Here is an 18,035-nt window from a genome sequence, read left to right on the forward strand (position 1 = left end):
CCACCCTTGGCCCACCCTCTTTTTCTAAAGATCCTCTGGCATTTCAGAGCTTACTATGCTGCCCCTCCACCACCACCTTGGTTTCTAGGGAGCAGGGCTAGGCCTGCAACTCACCCATCCCCCACTCTGCCTGGTGGCCCGGGCCTGTTCTGGGAGAAAGCCCCTCACTCTGCCTGGGCTCTTGGCCAAGCAGCCTTGGATGATGAAGTCAGTGAGCGCGGGGGTGAGGGTGAGCTCACTCAGAGTCCCCAGAGGAAGCCCTCCAGCCTGTGCCCTCCCCCCACACAGGGTGGGAGCCCCAGCCTGTTCTGGCAGCTGTGACTGCAGCTGTGCTGCTGCTCCTCCAGGAATGTGTCACAGGCCCAAGTGTTCCAAAGAGATATCCCATGCGGGGGCTTAGAGGCGCTTAGTTCTGCGTTTTGCCTCAAACTATACAAAGTCCTCTAAAATCAGGACTCCATATGGTCCAGGTGGGAAGGACCAAGCTGTGTGTCCCTGAAACCATGGCATCTCCAGGTAGTGAGACAGCAGGGCTGGGAGTCTGTGCGGGCCAGTCTCTGAGACGTGCTTCCTGAACGTCTCGGTTGTGAACGCAGGCTTCTGCTGTGCCCTTCGTCTCACCCAGGGACAGTAATAACATCTTCTTTAGTGTAATATCTTCCTCCCATGTGATTCATGCCTGATTCTTAAGGTTTTCTTTGGTATGAACCATTTTAAAAAATCTTTTATCAAGTTTGTTACAATATTGCTTCTGGGTTTTTTGTTTTATGTTTTTGGCCCCAAGGCATATGGGATGTTAGTTCCCTGACCAGGGATCAAACCTGCATCCCCTGCATTGGAAGGTGAAGTCTTACCACCAGGGAAGTTGGCTCGTGCCTGATTCTTAACCAGTAACTAAGGTAATCAATAACTCTGAGTTCCCATCTTAGGTAACTCAAGATTCTGAATACCTCAAACCCCTCCCCTGTAGACTTGTTTTGAATCACGTGACCTACTTCCTCATAGCTGACAGGACTAGAGTGGACATGTGATTTATGGCAGCCAATCTCTAGCCTGGCCATGGACCAGGAATTTGAGCTAAGAAATACAGAGAGAATTGACCAGTGGAACTGAAAAAATAAGGATGCTATGAGTTTGAATTCAGACCACGGCAAGTCAAAGCTATGTGTAAGCCCAGTTATGAGTTGGAAATATATGGAAGTGAGAAAGCCAGTTGTTAAGAGGTATAAAACAGGTGGAAAGACAGGAAGACTCTTCTTATCCTTTCCAGTTCCAGGCCAAATCTATGTTTAAAACATACCCTTCATTTTCTTCAGGGCTTCCCAACAAATTGATATATTAATTGATGGTCCCCAGAAGGATAGAATATTAGATAGAGGCCCCCCCAACCCCCGCCCTCCAGGGAGTTTCCAGCAACAGAAAATACTCACCTGTGCAAGAAGCTGAGGGCCTTGGTCATACTTGGGCAGCTACCACGAACAAGACAAACTCAGCAACCAGTCATTGAACATCCCGTAGGTCCTAGGGACATACTCTACCCAATACACACGTATACCTAACCACCTGATGGACCCTGGCAGGCAGCCAGCCCCTTTAGGTTGGAGTCTGTTTCTTCAGTTGGCTGGAGTAAGGAACAAGCTGACCAGGGGAGCTTTCTAAGCTGAAGATAAGCCAGATAACAAAGTTGGCTGAGTGAGTGGGCACAAATCTAATTTCTTACAATGGATTTTGTAAAGATGGCAGCTCCTAAAAGTTCAAGGGCTTCTCTGATGGCTCAGTCAGTAAAGAATCTGCCTGCAATGCAGGAGATGTGGGTTCGATCCCTGGGTCACGCAGATCCTCTGGAGAAGGAAATGGCACCCCACTCCAGAATTCTTGCCTGGGAAATCCCATGGACAGAGGAGCTGGTAGGCTACAGTCCATGGGGTCGCAAGAGTTGGACATGACTTAGGAACTAAATCACCACCACCATAAATTCCACGTGAGCAGAAGACAAGCCAGATTGCCACCTCTCCTTTGCAGCCAGAGGGTAGAGGGAGTCAGGCACTCTGGCTTCCAGACCTAGCTCTGTGAACTGAGTTGAATGAGCCCCTTCCCCTCTCTGGGCCACAATCTGTCTGGCTGTACAAGGTCTGACACATGGAAATAAGTCTACTGGATCCTCTAAGGTCTCCAGGACACCCTGTAAACCTAACTTTCTTAAACCAGAAGGAAGCATCTGATGAGAGATCTTCTGGCCATGGTTTCTGGGACCTGAAACAAAAACAGAGGGGCATGGCCACCTCCTCCATCAACGTTGGGGTGGGGGCAAAGGAGTGACGATGACCCAGTCATCCCCTACCCCTGGGTGGGCAGGCCTAGAAGCCAATGGAAGTGATAAGTGTCTGGCCTCAGCACCAAGAGGCCTCATCCTTCACCTAAATCACAGCGGCCTCTCCTCTCCAGAGATCAGAGCTGGAGAAGCAATTAGAGCTTAATTATCTTCACAGGGGTAGAAGGGACCAGGTGGAACTCACCTAAGCCACAGAGCTAGTCGTGGAAGGGCAGAAAGCCAAACCTTCTTCCCTTGGGGAAAACAGAAGGTTCTAGCCTTGTGCAGACACGTATCTCAAGAGACTGAGTGCTTCTCACCCTGAAGACGTCAAGGTGAACAAATATAGCATTAAAAGGTAAGTACTCTAAAATAATTTTCAAATTAAGAAAAAGCCAGATCTGGAATGAAGGGAGGAGGGAAAGACCGGCAGTTAATAATGAGAACTTGACTACACCGGGAGGGAAAGAGCTGGCAGGCTCACATTCCAAGGCTGCAGCGACAGTTTTCCTAGTAAGGACGCTAAAGACGGCCTGACGGTCAGGAGTGGGGCTCAGGGATCAAGGGTGCGGTCCGAGCCCAAGTCTTCTCTGTACGACCTTGCTGTTGCCGCCAGGGTCTACGCTGTTGAGCCGGGTGCTGGGAGCCCCGAAGGCTGGTCCGGGTGGGACCCGCAGGAGCCGGCCCTCTTCCGTGGGAGGCTCCGGCTGGTCCTTATCCCCTCCTGGGCACAGCAGCGCCACGGGAACTCGGGGAGCCCCCACGCCGGCTCCGAGGCGGGGTGGGCCGTGGACGTGGCACCCGGCGGGGCACCAAGGGGGACGCCTAGAGTTCTGGATGTCTCCTTTCTAGCCGCTCGGCCGTGCGCCCGCTATCTGGGGCTTTACCTCTGTCTGAAAAATGGGCACAGGGTGTTTTGCGGCGATCGGGTCAGGGAAGAGGGGGTGGCACCGGGGGCGGTAATGAGCTCGCCGTTCCCAGGCGGGAGATGACTCTCCAGCGCCACCGCGTGGCTGAGGCGGCGCACGGAGCCCAGCCCTAGGCGATGGGGATTTTCAGACTTGCCAACGATCACAGAGAACCACAAGTGTTTACGAAAGGAGCAGCCAGCCAGGAACACCGAAGCCTGGCGAACTAGTGAAATGGCAGGTAGCATCTGTTGAACGATTGTTGCGAACCAAACACTGGGCTTAACATTTTCCAGTCCTTTTCTCTTGTAAACTCTTAATCATCTTTTAAGCGGATGCAGCTATTATTCCTATCTCACAGCGGAGGAAACTGAGGTTTAGAGAGAATGAGAAACTTGTCCAAGTCCCCAGCTGATGGGGAAAGCTGACCTATCCCAGCCTCCAACATTTAACAAGCTAGAGACTTGGAAGTGTGGACAGAATGGCCCGATTTTCCGTGAAACTGAAATAATCAGGGCTTCGAGGGCCCTCCCATCCCCCGATCCGAGAGTAACTCCTGCGTCCTTGCTCCCTGAAGGGCCGCCACCTCTCCTCTCCGACCTATTTGGCCGACCCAATGTGAAGAATGATGTCTGTAGCCGCAAAGGTCAGAAGCCAAAGAACACAGCTTTTTCTTCTCTAATATCCAGGAGCCTTGGTAGTGAAAGGTGCTTTGGGGTTTGAGAATCACAGACAGAGGAAAGTTGAGTAGTTAGGAGCATCCCAGAAGGGTGGTTCCAGAAGGACTGGGTTTCAGGCCCTGCTCTGCTTCCAACTAGCTACGTGATCTTGGGCAAGTTCATGCTCTTCTATGGGCCTTGGTTTCCCTCCTGTGCAATGTACATTCCTCTAGATGATGTAAAAATCCTTATCTCAGCCTTCCTAATAGCCTTCCCCATACTAGCCCCACCCAGAGGGGCCCTGACATTCCAGAAGCCTCCCTGAAGTGAGGTTGAAGGTCCCAGGTGGGAGTTGTGACCCATCTCTGAGTTTCCTCCTGAGTTCTGGGCCCTGGACTAGGTCCTGGCAGGGTATCTGGCCTTGGCAGATCAGAGCCATCAGAGGGGAGAAAAGCCCTCTGCCTCTGAGAAAGGCCTCAGGGAGGGGGGCCTGCATTGTGATGACCTCATCCATTCTATGACATCATCCTCTCTCTTATTCCCACTCCTCCCTGATCAACTGCTCTGCAAACAACCATCAGTCTGAATCCCAAAGGCCTGAGAAAGTCTGTCCTCCAGTACCTACTGCTGATCTTCTGTCTCACCCAGCAAGAAGCACCATGAAATTGGAATTCACCGAGAAAAACTACAACAGCTTCGTACTGCAGAACCTGAACAAACAGAGAAAACGCAAAGAGTACTGGGACATAGCCCTGACTGTGGACCACCATGTCTTCTTTGCACATCGCAATGTGCTGGCTGCAGTCTCCCCGCTGGTGAAGAACCTCATCTCCAACCATGACATGAAGACCACCGATGAGCTCTTTATCACCATCGACCCCAACTACCTGAGTCCGGCCACCGTGGACCAGCTCCTAGACTACTTCTACAGTGGCAGGGTGGTGATCTCCGAACAGAACGTGGAAGAGCTCCTTCGTGGGGCCCAGTATTTCAACACACCCCGCCTTCGAATTCACTGCAATGACTTCCTGATCAAGTCCATCCGCCGTGCCAACTGCTTGCGCTACCTCTTCTTGGCTGAGTTGTTTGAGCTCAAAGAGGTGTCAGACTTGGCCTACTCTGGCATTCGTGACAACTTCCACTACTGGGCCAGTCCTGAGGGCAGCGTGCACTTCATGCGCTGTCCGCCTGTCATCTTCGGCCGCCTGCTCCGAGATGAAAACTTGCATGTGCTCAACGAAGACCAGGCTCTCAATGCACTCATCAATTGGGTGTGCTTCCGGAAGGATGAGCGGGAGAAGTATTTCAAGAAGTTCTTCAATTACATCAACCTCAATGCTGTCTCCAACAAGACGCTAATGTACGCCAGCGACAAGCTGATGGGCATGGAGAACAGCTCAGCCCACTCAACCCTGATTGAGAGTGTCCTTGTGGACCGCAAACAGGAGAGGCCAACCAGTCTGCTGAGCTACCAGCGGAAAGGGGCCCTGCTTGATTCAGTGGTCATCCTAGGTGGCCAGAAGGCCCACGGCAAGTTCAACGATGGAGTGTTTGCTTATATCATCCAGGAGAACCTGTGGTTAAAGCTCTCAGAGATGCCCTACCGGGCAGCAGCACTGAGTGCCACCTCTGCTGGTCGCTACATCTACATCTCTGGTGGAACCACTGAGCAGATTTCAGGGCTGAAGACAGCTTGGCGGTATGACATGGATGACAACTCCTGGACCAAGTTGCCCGACCTGCCAATTGGGCTTGTCTTCCACACCATGGTGACCTGCGGGGGGACAGTGTACTCGGTGGGAGGCAGCATTGCCCCAAGGCGCTATGTCTCTAACATCTATCGCTATGATGAGCGCAAGGAGACCTGGTGCCTGGCAGGGAAGATGAGCATTCCTATGGACGGCACAGCCGTGATCACCAAGGGTGACCGGAATCTGTATATTGTCACCGGGCGGTGCTTGGTGAAGGGTTACATCTCCCGGGTTGGGGTGGTGGACTGCTTCGATACCAACACTGGGGAGGTGGTCCAGTGTATCACCTTTCCTATTGAGTTCAATCACCGGCCCCTGCTCTCTTTTCATCAGGACATCCTCTGCGTGTACAGCCACCGGCAGAGTGTGGAGATCAACCTGCAGAAGGTAAAGGCCAACAAGACAACCACCTCAGTGCCTCTTTTGCCCAACAACTGCCCCTTGGATGTGTCCCATGCTATATGCTCTGTTGGAGACAACAAAGTGTTTGTGTGTGGAGGTGTCACCACAACCAGCGATGTCCAGGCAAAGGACTATACCATCAATCCAAACGCCTACCTGCTGGACCAAAAGGCAGGCGAGTGGAAGACCCTGGCGCCCCCACCGGAGGCACTGGACTGTCCTGCCTGCTGTCTAGCCAAGCTACCTTGCAAGATTCTTCAAAGGATTTAAACAACTTTTTAAGTGGGAGAATAAGTAAATGCATTATTATTCACAATTTAGTGAGAGAGAAATAGAGAGGAAGGTGTTGGTTCCTTTTTAGTCTCTGTTTGGCCCCGAAGGTGGAGATCCTGGGCTCTGGCTACTCCCAGTGGGGGGAGATTCAGGGCTGCCCTGTTACTGAGGGGATCCAAGCTGAGGCTGAGAGAGTCCCTGGTGGGTGGGATTGAGGCATATCTCGGGCACTGGCTCCCAGTGGGTGAAGATTCAGGGCTACTCCATCATTGAAGGGATCCAAGGAGAGGCTAGAAGGGGATTCTGGGTAGGTGAGATGAAGGCATCTCCCAGGCCCTGGCCAAGGTGATGTCTGTAAGGCCCCCTATCCTATACCTTTCTGGTCACCTTGAAGACACATGCTAGACTGACAGGTAAAGCACCTGCTCAGAGTTGTGAAGCCTCAGGCTCCTCCAACACTCATTTCTGAGTCTGCCCAGGAAGGCAGGGGAGGACCAATCCCAGGTCTGGGAGAGGAGCCTCCTGGGTTAGGGAGGGAGAAGGTGGTGAGCCAGGCTCCGGGATGCGGGCAGAGGGTGTGGGGTTGGGACAGGAGAGGAGGTAGGGTTGCTTGGCTATTGGGCTGGACCATGCAGCTATGGTGTGTCTCATTTGTGGGCAAGTTGGAGGGTTAATTACATGTTTCCAGTAAGCAAGGTTCATTGGGAACTTTCTGCAGGAATAAAGGTCTGAGGAACTGGGGGTGGAAGAGAGGTGAGTAAAGGGAGAAAAAAAAAAAAAAACCCTACATCTCTATTGGAGACATAAGGGAGATGATGGGATGAGAGTCAGGATGGTTTAGTAGTTAGGGGCCTGACTACTGGGGAGAGATGGCCTGGTTCAAATGCCAGTTCCACCACTTAGTGAGTAATCCTGAGAAAGTTATTAACATCTCTGTGCCTTAGTTCCCTTATCTGTAAAGGGGGGGGACAATAAGAGCACCTGCCTCACTGGGTGATGTGATGTGCAAAGTGCCTAGGACAATCCCTGGCACATATTAAAGTGCTGCAGGAGCACTTTTATAAAAGAAAAAAAAAGGAAAAGAGGGATGAGGCAAGGGTCTAGGTTCTTGGACCCTGATATTAAGTTAGGTTCCATAAAATGTTCTTTGGGACTCCCTACCTCAAAGCCTAGTGAGCTCTCCTCAATTCTAACTACCTGTTTCCATTTCATTTGTGTGTTTTCATATAATCCTAAACAATTTAGAGGAAACTGACCAAGTCCTTGAACACCATATATAATCCTCATTCACCCATTCACTTGTCCCTTCATGAATTCACTTACTCATCTGCTCATCAGTTCACACACAGACACACGCACACTCACTGGGGCCTCTCTGAGCAGGTCCCTGTGCTGGGTGCTCGGGCGATGACACAGACAGTCCCTGTCCCTGGGAGAGAGTGTCCACCAGTGCCATGCAACAGGAGTAGTACACAAGCCACATATGGAATTTCAACTTTTCTGGTAGCCATATTAACAAGGTAAAAAGAAATGAGTAAAATTAATAATATATTTCATTTAATGCAATATACCTAAAAATTAACATTTAAACAAATAATCAATGGAAACATTTATTAATGAGGTATTTAACATTTTTTTTTTGCATATTGAGTCTTTAGAACCCAGTGTGTATTACACTTACTGCATGGCTCATTTTGGACTGACTACAAACCTCAAGGCCCACGAAGCGCTACTATATTATACATGTGGGATACTTTACATACCCTCATGGTTCACATCTGCTCCATCCCCTTCATTTTCCCACTCAATCCTGCTTCACCCACTCAGCTGCAGCTTCTTGACTTCCCTGAAGGGTGGCCTCTCTCTTCAAAGCCTACCCTTCTGCCCAGGTCTTAACTTCGCTCCCTCCAGTCCAGGACCTTGGACTTCACAGCTGAGTCTCTCTCCCCTGGGAACTTACCCCACATTTCTCTCTTCTCCAATCCTGGGCAGCCCCCGCCTCTGCTCACCTCAGTGCATCTCCCAGCTGGAAGAAGAGGGTCCTACGCACCCACACAGCTAAGCCCAGCTGCCCCGCCCCATTCCACCAGGCTTGGCTAACCCAGTCACTTCTTATGGCACCAGATGGCCATTCCCTACTGCTGATTCTCCAACCTTCTCTGGTGTCCTGGGGCCCTGCCCTTCTTTCTGTTTCTTCTCAGCCACTTACCTCTCATTTTGCTGCCAGAACTCCAGAGAAATAGAGGTCAGACGACCTAGCACCTTAAGTAATCTGTTGTCCCCCCAAAAAACTTCTCCAGAGCTTCCACTGCTTTTCTGCACCTCTGAGGAAGAGGTGTCCTTCCACGATTCAAAGCAATCTCCTGTCTTGTTCTGTTTCCTTGCAGCTTGCCAGGCTCCCTAGTTCCCTCCCTCTCAACATTCCCTACCTGATGTCTTCTCTTCGTTCCAGAAATATTCTCAAGGTTCTGCTAACCTGAAGACAAACCCTCCTCAGGTTTGAGGTCTAGCTCTTGCTATCTGCCCACCGCTTTCCTCAGCTGAGCTTCCTGAATGTTGCCTCTGCTCTCCGGTTCCAGACCAAACTCTAAGCCACTCAGTCTGGCTTCTGTTCTCACCACACCACCAAACTGTCTCCTGATGACACTGTTGTCTTTTTCTCAACATTCTTTCTTTTCCTTGCAGTGGGATTTCCTTCCTTCCTTTCCTTTTAGAATAGTGAGATTATAATTTGATATATTAACCAATGTGGTCCTTCCTTGCTCCTTCAAAGTTAGACCATGAAGCTGAAGCTTCAGGGTTTATTGCCCTGAGGAGGTTGGCACAGCTGAATGTAGGAATCAGAGCTCAACTCTTGGCTTCTGTTGCTAGAAGAGCTTCAGCAATTCATAGCAGAGATTATAGTCTTGAAAGGCATGACTTTTGTACCATAATCCAAGTCTTCAAACTGGAATACATGAAGTCTTTCCAAGGGAAATTCAGACAAGCATACTTTGAAGGGAATCAGTTTTCAGATCCTCAACTTTTTTCCTAAAATTGACCTGAGAATACACCTGTGGTGGAGATTTCATTCTAGTTCTCTTTTCTCATCTTCCTTTTCAAAATAATATGTCAAACGTTTTATGCACACACAGAGAGCAACATTTAACCTCTCCAAATCTTCCCAGGGTGCACCGCCCCGGATGCCTTGTGAGGATATAAACTAGTGTCAGTGAAGTGTCTGGCGAAGATTCCTTTAATCAAGACACCAATATCCAAAGAAGAGTTTGTGGTATTAATACTTTTTTGACTTATCCAGACAGTGTCTGTGTTCACGTGTGAAGCCTGGTGTTTTAAACTAGGGTATTTTGGTCCAAGATAGGTCTTTAAAAATGTTAAGTAGCACAGTGCTATGAGGACATATTTTAAAAAATCATTACTGACTAGTAATTCACCCATTTAAAGTATAGAATTCAATGGTTTTTATATATTCACAGAGTTCTCCAATCATTACAACAATCAATTTTAGGACATTTTCATCACTCCAAAAAGAAATCTACCCCATAGCTGTAACTCTCTAGCCCCCTCAATTCCCCAGCCCCAGGCAGCCAATAATTTAGTTTCTGACTCTATGGATTCATCTATTCTAGACATTTCATATAAAATGTGACCTTTTTTTTCTGGCTTTCACTTAGCATAATGTTTTCAAGTTTCATCCATGTTGTAGCATGTAATTCATTCCTTTTTATGGCTGGATACTATTCCACTGTGAGGTTATACCACATTTTATGTGTCTGTTTATCAGTTAATAGATGGAGATTTGGTTTGCTTCCACTTCTTGGCTGTTACGAATAGTGCTCAATGAACATTTGTGTACAAGGTTTTGTGTTCACACAGGTTTTCATTTCTCTTGGGTGTACACCTAGGAATAGAATTGTTAGATCAAATTTTAACTCTTTGTTTAACCACTTGAGGAACTGCCAGACTGTTTCCCAAAGCAGCTGAATCATTTGGCATTCCCACCAGCAATGTATGAGGGATCCAACTTTCTGCCCCCTCACCAGCACTTCTTATTGTCTGTCTTTCCACAAACAGTCATCCTAGTGAGAAAGCAGCATCTCATTGTGGTTTTGATTTGCATTGCCCTGATGCCTAGTGATGCTGGATATCTTTTCAGGGGCTTATTTTTGATGACTGTTGTTATCAGAGAAAGTATTATTCTTGAGGAAGAGTTCTCAAGGTACAAAGGTAGTGGGACTCAGAAACATGACAGTCTTTATGCCATTATTTCGTTCAGGCCACAGAATCATAACAAGTCTCTATTCCTTCCTACCAAGCCATCTATCTTAGAATATTAAAGATTTTTTAAAGTATGTGAGAAAATATCCACTATCAACCACATCCTCTCTGCATTTTCACCAATCTCAGTAATGAGAAACATGCTCCCATTCTCCTGGATCTATTTGGTAGCATTTAAAAGATGACATAAAAAATTCTACACTTATGTTCAAAAGAACAATGTTACATCTTTGAACAAAAGTAAATATATCGCGTTAGAATGCTTATTATTAGAATGCTTTATTCAGAGTTGTAAGAAACATTTAAAACCTTTTTTATTACGAATATATAACCCACATAGAAAAGCAACAATACATAATTGTTTAGCTTAATGAATTATAACTATTGTAAATATCCATGTAACCATTACTGAGTTCAAGCAATAGAATATTGCTAATACCTCAAAAGTCTCCAGTGTGGCCCCTTCCTGATTACATCCCTTCTCTGCTCTCTGAGCTTTATGATAATGCCTTCCTTGCTTTTCTTTCATCTTCCTGACCAGGGATCTAACCCAAGCCCTCGGCAGTGAAAGCACAGGCTCCTACCACTTGACTGTCAGGGAATTCCCTGTTTCTTGCTCCTTATTCCTGCCTGGAGAATCCTCATGGACAGAGGTGCCTGGCCAGCTACAGTTCATGGGGTTGCAAAACGTCAGACACGACTGAACGGCTAAGCACAGCACATAGCTTTACCGTCTAAGTAGGCATTTCTAATACATAGATTAGTTCAGCCTGCCTTTGAACTTTACATAAGAGACCTGTACTTATAAATTATTTTGTGTCTGGCTTCTTTCACTTAAACTGTTTTCACGATCCACGTTGTTGTTCGTAGGTACAGTTCTTCCCGTTCATCTTCTGTGTAGTATTCTGTCATATGAGTGTATCCTTGTATTTATCCAGTCTCCTGTTCATGGATATCTGGGTGGTTTCCAGTTTGGACAATTACAGACAATGCTATTCTTATGAATGTATCTTGATCCATGTGTACTCAGCTTTATCTAGATCATAAGTGGAATTGCTGTCTTCATTTCTAGATAATGCCAAACTATTTCGCAAAGTGATTGTGCCAGCTTTACATCCCATCAGCAGTACTTGAGAACTCATGTTGTTTCTACATGCTTGCCAATACTTAGTATTGTCAGACTTTTATTATTGCCAATCAGATATGAAGTATTATCTCAATGCAGTTTTAATTTGCATTCTCTTGATTGATAATTAAAAGTTAAGCACCTTTTAATGTTTATTGGACATTTGGATTTCCTCTTTTGTGAAATCTTTTTTTCTGTTTGGTTGACTATTTTCTCTTTTTGACTTGTTGGAATTCTTTTTTTTTTTTTTTCCAATTTTTTTGAGTTAGACCATTTTTAAAGTTTTAAAGTTTGATTTGGACCATTTTTTAAGTTTTTAGAGTTTATTAAATTTGTTTACAATATTGCTTCTGTTGTTTATGTTCTGGTTTTCTGGCTGGGAGGCATGTGGGATCTTAGCTCCCCAACCAAGGAACCATCAAACCCACACCCCCTGCACTGGAAAGTGAACTCTTAACCACTGGACCATCAGGGAAGTCCCTGGAATTCTTAATATAGACTAGATATGAGTCATTTACCAGTTTCAAATGTGGTAAATATCTTCTCCCATTCTGTGGCTTGCCCTTCCACTCATAATGGTATATTTTAATTTTAATTAGTCTGATTTGTCTTTTCATTTTTGGTTACTGCTCTTGATACTTGAGGAAATCATTCTTTACCCTGAGGTCACAAATATCCAATATGGGTATGTAGTTGTCCCAGAACCAGTTTTCCTGCTTTTCTGCAGTGCCACCTTTGTTGTAAATCACATGTCCATACATGGGTGGATGTGCTTATGAGCTCTCTTATTCCATTGGTCTATTCATCTGACCTTACACCAATAGTACCACCTCCAGTTCTATAGCTTTGTCATATCCGATGTGGTTTAGAATTTGTTTGTCAAGATCCACAAAACTGTTGAGGTTTTGATTGTGATTGTGCTGAATTTACAGATCAATTTAGGGAAATTTCATATATTTGCAATATCAGTTTTTAAAATTCATGGACATGGTATATTTCCATTTTAGGGAGTCTTCTGTAATTCTTCTTAACGTTTTATACTTTGTAGAGGTCTCGCACAATGTTTGTTAGATTTATTCCTAAGTACTGGACATTTTAAAATTAATATATATTATTAAAATATATATAGTCATGTATATTAGATATAATATTATTTTAAAATATATAGCATTCTTTGAAAAATTCATTTCCTCTTTTTAGTCTATAGAAATACATTGATTTCTGTATATTGATTTTGTACTTAGCAGACTGTAGGGGATCTTTATATATTCCAGATGTGAGCTCTTTCAGTTGTACATGTGATAAGTATCTTCTCTCCACTCAATATGAATCATAGCTCTAAATGTAAAATGTAAAACTACAAAACTTTTAGAAAGAAACATGGACCAAATCTTTGTAATGGGGGGTTAAGCAAAGATCTTTTAGATATGACATGCAAAAAGCATGATCCATTTCAGTTCAGTTCAGTTGCTCAGTCATGTCCAACTCTTTGTGACCCCATGGACTGCAGCACGCCAGGATTCCCTGTCCATCACTAACTCCCGGAGCTTGCTCAAACTCATGTCCATTGAGTCAGTCATGCCATTCAACCATCTCATCCTCTGTCATCCCCTTCTCCTCCTGCCTTCAATCGTGCCCAGCATCAGGGTCTTTTCAAATGAGTCAGTTCTTTGTATCAGGTGGCCAAAGTATTGTAGTTTCAGCTTCAGCATCAGTCCTTCCAAGGAATATTCAGGACTGATTTCCTTTAAAATTGACTGGTTGCATCTCCCTGCAATCCAAGGGACTCTCAAGAGTCTTCTCCAACATCACAATTCAAAAGCATCAATTCTTTGGTGCTCAGCCTTCTTTGTAGTCCCAATCTCACATCCATACATGACTGGAAAAACCGTAGCTTTGACTGTATGGATCTTTGTCAACCAAGTAATGTCCCTGCTTTTTAATATGCTGTCTAGGTTTGTCATAGCTTTTCTTCCAAGGAGCAAGCGTCTTTTAATTTCATGGCTGCAATAACCATCTGCAGTGATTTTGGAGCCCCAGAAAATAAAGTCTGTCACTGTTTCCATTGTTTCCCCATATATTTGTCCTGAAGTGCTGGGACCGGTTGCCATGATCTTCATTGGGTTTTTGAATCTGTAGATTTATATCTTTGCCAAATTTGGCAAGTTTCTGGCTGTTATTATTTCAAATATTTTTTCCAGCTTTGTACACTATTTTCTTTCTGGAAGTCTGATGCAACAAATGTTACACTTTTTGTTGTTGTTGTTCCACAGGTCCCTGGGGCTCTTTTCAGCTTTTTTCCTCACTGTTCAGACTAATATCTACTGATCAGTCTTCATATTCGGTAACTCTTACCTCTGTCATCTCCATTTTGCTTTGGGATCTATCTGAGTTTGTAAATTTTTGCTTTTAAAAGTTTCCAGTTCAAACATTTCCATTTTGTTATTCTTTTTATAATTTCTTTGCTGAAGCTTTCTAATTTTTCAGTTGTTCCAAGGATGTTTACAATTATTTGTAAGAGCACTTTTATAATAGCTGATGTAAAGTCTTTGTCAGATAACTCCAATATCTAAACCATCTTGGTACTGATATGTGTGGATTGTCTTTTGTGTGTTTGTGTGAGTTGAGATTTTCCTGGTTATTCACATGCTAGGTAATTCTAGATTGTATCTTAAATATTTTGAATACTATGACATGAGACTTTGGGTCTTATAAAATCCTATAAAGAATGTGGATATTTTTGTACTAGTATATAATTGACCAAACTAGTTTCAGGATATAAGTTCTAACTGACCTATGGGCTGTGGTTAGAATTTGATTCCAGTCTTCCAAGATTTTGTACCGGTATTTGAATCTGTCCCATGTTTGGGCCACCTAGTGACCAATCTGGAACATCAGTTCAGTTCAGTCGCTCAGTCATGTCCGACTCTTTGTGACCCTATGTACTGCAGCACTCCAGGCCTCTCTGTCCATCACCAACTCCCAGAGTTTACTCAAACTCATGTCCATTGAGTCAGTGATGCTATCCAACCATCTCATCCTCTGTCATCCCCTTCTCCTCCACCTTCAATCTTTCTCAGTATCATGGTCTTTTCAAATGAGTCAGTTCTTGGCATCAGCTGGCCAAAGTATTGGAGTTTCAGCTTCAGCATCTGTCCTTCCAATGAATATCAGGACTGATTTCCTTTAGGATGGACTGGTTGTATCTCCTTGCAGTCCAAGGGGCTCTCAAGAGTCTTCTCCAACACCACAGTTCAAAAGCATCAATTATTCAGCATTCAGTTTTCTTTACAGTCCAACTCTCATATCCATACATGACTACTGGAAAAATCATAGCTTTGACTAGGCAGACCTTTGTTGGCAAAGTAATGTCTCTGATTTTTAATAAGCTGTCTGTTGGTCCTAACATTTCTTCCAAGGAGTAAGTGTCTTTTAATTTCATGGCTGCAGTCACCATCTGCAGTAATTTTGAAGCCCCCCAAAATAAAGTCAGCCACTGTGTACATTGTTTCCCCATCTATTTGCTATGAAGTGATAGGACCAGATGCCATGATCTTAGTTTTCTGAATGTTGAGTTTTAAGCCAACTTTTTCACTCTCCTCTTTCACTTTCAAGAGGCTCTTTAGTTCTTCTTCACTTTTTGCCATAAGGGTGGTGTCATCTGCATATCTGAGGTTATTGATATTTCTCCCAGCAATCTTGATTCCAGCTTGTGCTTCTTGCAGTCCAGCATTTCTCATGATGTACCCTGCATATAAGTTAAATAAACAGGGTGACAATATACAGCCTTGACGTACTCCTTTCCTGATTTGGAACCAGTCTGTTGTTCCATGTCCAGTTCTAACTGTTGTTTCTTGACCTGAATACAGATTTCTCAAGAGGCAGGTCAGGTGGTCTGGTATTCCCATCTCTTTAAGAATATTCCACAGTGTGTGATGATCCACACAATCAAAGGTTTTGGCATAGTCAATAAAGAAGTAGATGTTTTTCTGGAACTCTCTTGATTTTTTGATGATCTAACAGATGTTGGCAATTTGATCTCTGGTTCATTTGCCTTTTCTAAATCCAGCTTGAATATCTGGAAGTTCACGGTTCACACACTGTTGAAGCCTGGCTTGGAGAATTTTGAGCATTACTTTGCTAGTGTGTGAGATGAGTGCAATTGTGTGGTAGTTTGAGCATTCTTTGGCATTGCCTTTCTTTGGGATTGGAATGGAAACTGACCTTTTCCAGTCCTGTGGCCACTGCTGAGTTTTCCAAATGCTGGCATGTTGAGTGTAGCACCTTCACAGCATCATCTTTCAGGATTTGAAATAGCTCAACTGGAATTCCATCACCTCCACTAGCTTTTTTTGTAGTGATGCTTCCTAAGGCCCACCTGACTTCACATTCCAGGATGTCTGGCTCTAGGTTGGTGATCATACCATCATGATTATCTGGGTCCTGAAGATCTTTTTTATATAGTTCTGTGTATTCTTGCCACCTCTTCTTAATATCTTCTGCTTCTGTTAAGTCCATACCATTTCTGTCCTTTATTGAGCCCATCTTTGCATGAAATGTTTCCTTGTTATCTCTAATTTTCTTGAAATTTCTAGTCTTTCCCATTCTATTGTTTTCCTCTATTTCTTTGCATTGATCACTGAGGAAGGCTTTCTTATCTCTCCTTGCTATTCTTTGGAACTCTGCACTCAAATGGATATATCTTTCCTTTTCTCCTTTGCTTTTCACTTCTCTTCTTTTCATAGCTGTTTGTAGGGCCTCCTCAGACAACCATTTTGCCTTTTTGCATTTCTTTTTCTTGGGGATGGTCTGGGATCCCTGCCTCCTGTGCAACGTCATGAACCTTTGTCCATAGTTCTTCAGGCACTCTATCAGATCTAATTCCTTGAATCTATTTGTCACTTCCACTGGATAATCATAAGAGATTTGATTTAGGTCATACCTGAATGGTCTAGTGATTTTCCCTACTTTCTTCAATTTCAGTCTGAATTCAGCAATAAGGAGTTCATGATCTGAGCCACAGTCAGCTCGCGGTCTTGTTTTTGCTGACTGTATAGAGCTTCTCCATCTTTGGCTGCAAAGAATATAATCAATCTGACTTCAGTATTGGCCATCTGGTGATGTCCATGTGTAGAGTCTTCTCTTGTGTTGTTGGAAGAGGGAATTTGCTATGACCAGTTCGTTCTCTTGGCAAAACTCTGTTAGCCTTTGCCCTGCTTCATTCTGTACTCCAAGGCCAAATTTGCCTGTTACTCCAGGTGTTTCTTGACTTCCTACTTTTGCATTCCAGTCCCCTATAATGAAAAGGACATCTTTTTTGTGTGTTAGTTCTAGAAGGTCTTGTAGGTCTTCATAGAAGCATTCAACTTCAGCTGCTTCAGCATTATTGGTTGGTGCATTCCCTGGTGGCTCAGATGGTAAAGCGTCTGCCTGCAGTGCTAGAGACCCAGGTTCGATCCCTGGATTGGGAAGATCCCCTGGAGAAGGAAATGGCAACCCACTCTAGTACCCTTGCCTGGAAAATCTCATGGACAGAGGATTTTGGTAGCCTATAGTCCATGGGGTCTCAAAGAGCTGGACACAACTGAGCAATTTCACTTTCTTTCTTTAGGCCTGGGTTACTGTGATATTGAATAGTTTGCCTTGGAAACAAACATAGATCATTCTGCCGTTTTGAGATTGCATCCAAGTACTGCATTTTGAACTATTTTGTTGACTATGAGAGCTACTCCATTTCTTCTAAGGGATTCTTGCCCACAGTAGTAGATATAATGGTCATCTGAGTTAAATTCACCCATTCCAGTCCATTTTAGTTCTCTGATTCCTAAAATGTCAGTGTTCACTCTTGCCATCTCCTGTTTGACCACTTCCAATTTGCCTTGATTCATGGACCTAACATTCCAGGTTCCTATGCAATATTGCTCTTTACAGTATTGGACTTTACTTCCATCACCAGTTACATCCACAACTGAATGTTGTTTTTGCTTTGGCTCTGTCTCTTCATTCTTTCTGGAGTTAGTTCTCCACTGATCTCCAGTAGCATGTTGGGCACCTACTGACCTGGGGAGTTCATCTTTCAGTGTCCTATTTTTTTGCCTTTTCATACTGTTCACGGGGTTCTCAAGGCAAGAATACTGAAGTGGTTTGCCATTCCCTTCTCCAGTGGACCACGTTTTGTCAGAACTCTCCACCATGACCCATCTGTGTTGGGTGGCCCTACACGGCATGGCTCATAGTTTCATTGAGTTAGACAAGTTGTGGTCCATTTGATCAGATTGGTTAGTTTTCTGTGACTGTGGTTTTCAATCTGTCTGCCCTCTGATGGAG

At 44.8% G+C, this 18,035-nt stretch overlaps 1 protein-coding gene across 1 annotated transcript; it reads left to right on the forward strand.

Annotated features, from left to right (window-relative positions):
- The first annotated feature begins 4,389 nt into the window (after positions 1–4,389).
- CCIN (calicin) lies at positions 4,390–6,692 on the forward strand. The gene has a single exon (XM_040266638.1). It carries the CDS (start codon positions 4,538–4,540, stop codon positions 6,299–6,301), a length of 1,764 nt encoding a protein of 587 aa, XP_040122572.1. The 5' UTR covers positions 4,390–4,537; the 3' UTR covers positions 6,302–6,692.
- Positions 6,693–18,035: the final 11,343 nt, after the last annotated feature.

The sequence above is a fragment of the Oryx dammah genome, unplaced genomic scaffold (assembly GCF_014754425.2).
Source record: "Oryx dammah isolate SB20612 unplaced genomic scaffold, SCBI_Odam_1.1 HiC_scaffold_1, whole genome shotgun sequence".
Classification (NCBI taxonomy): domain Eukaryota; kingdom Metazoa; phylum Chordata; class Mammalia; order Artiodactyla; family Bovidae; genus Oryx; species Oryx dammah.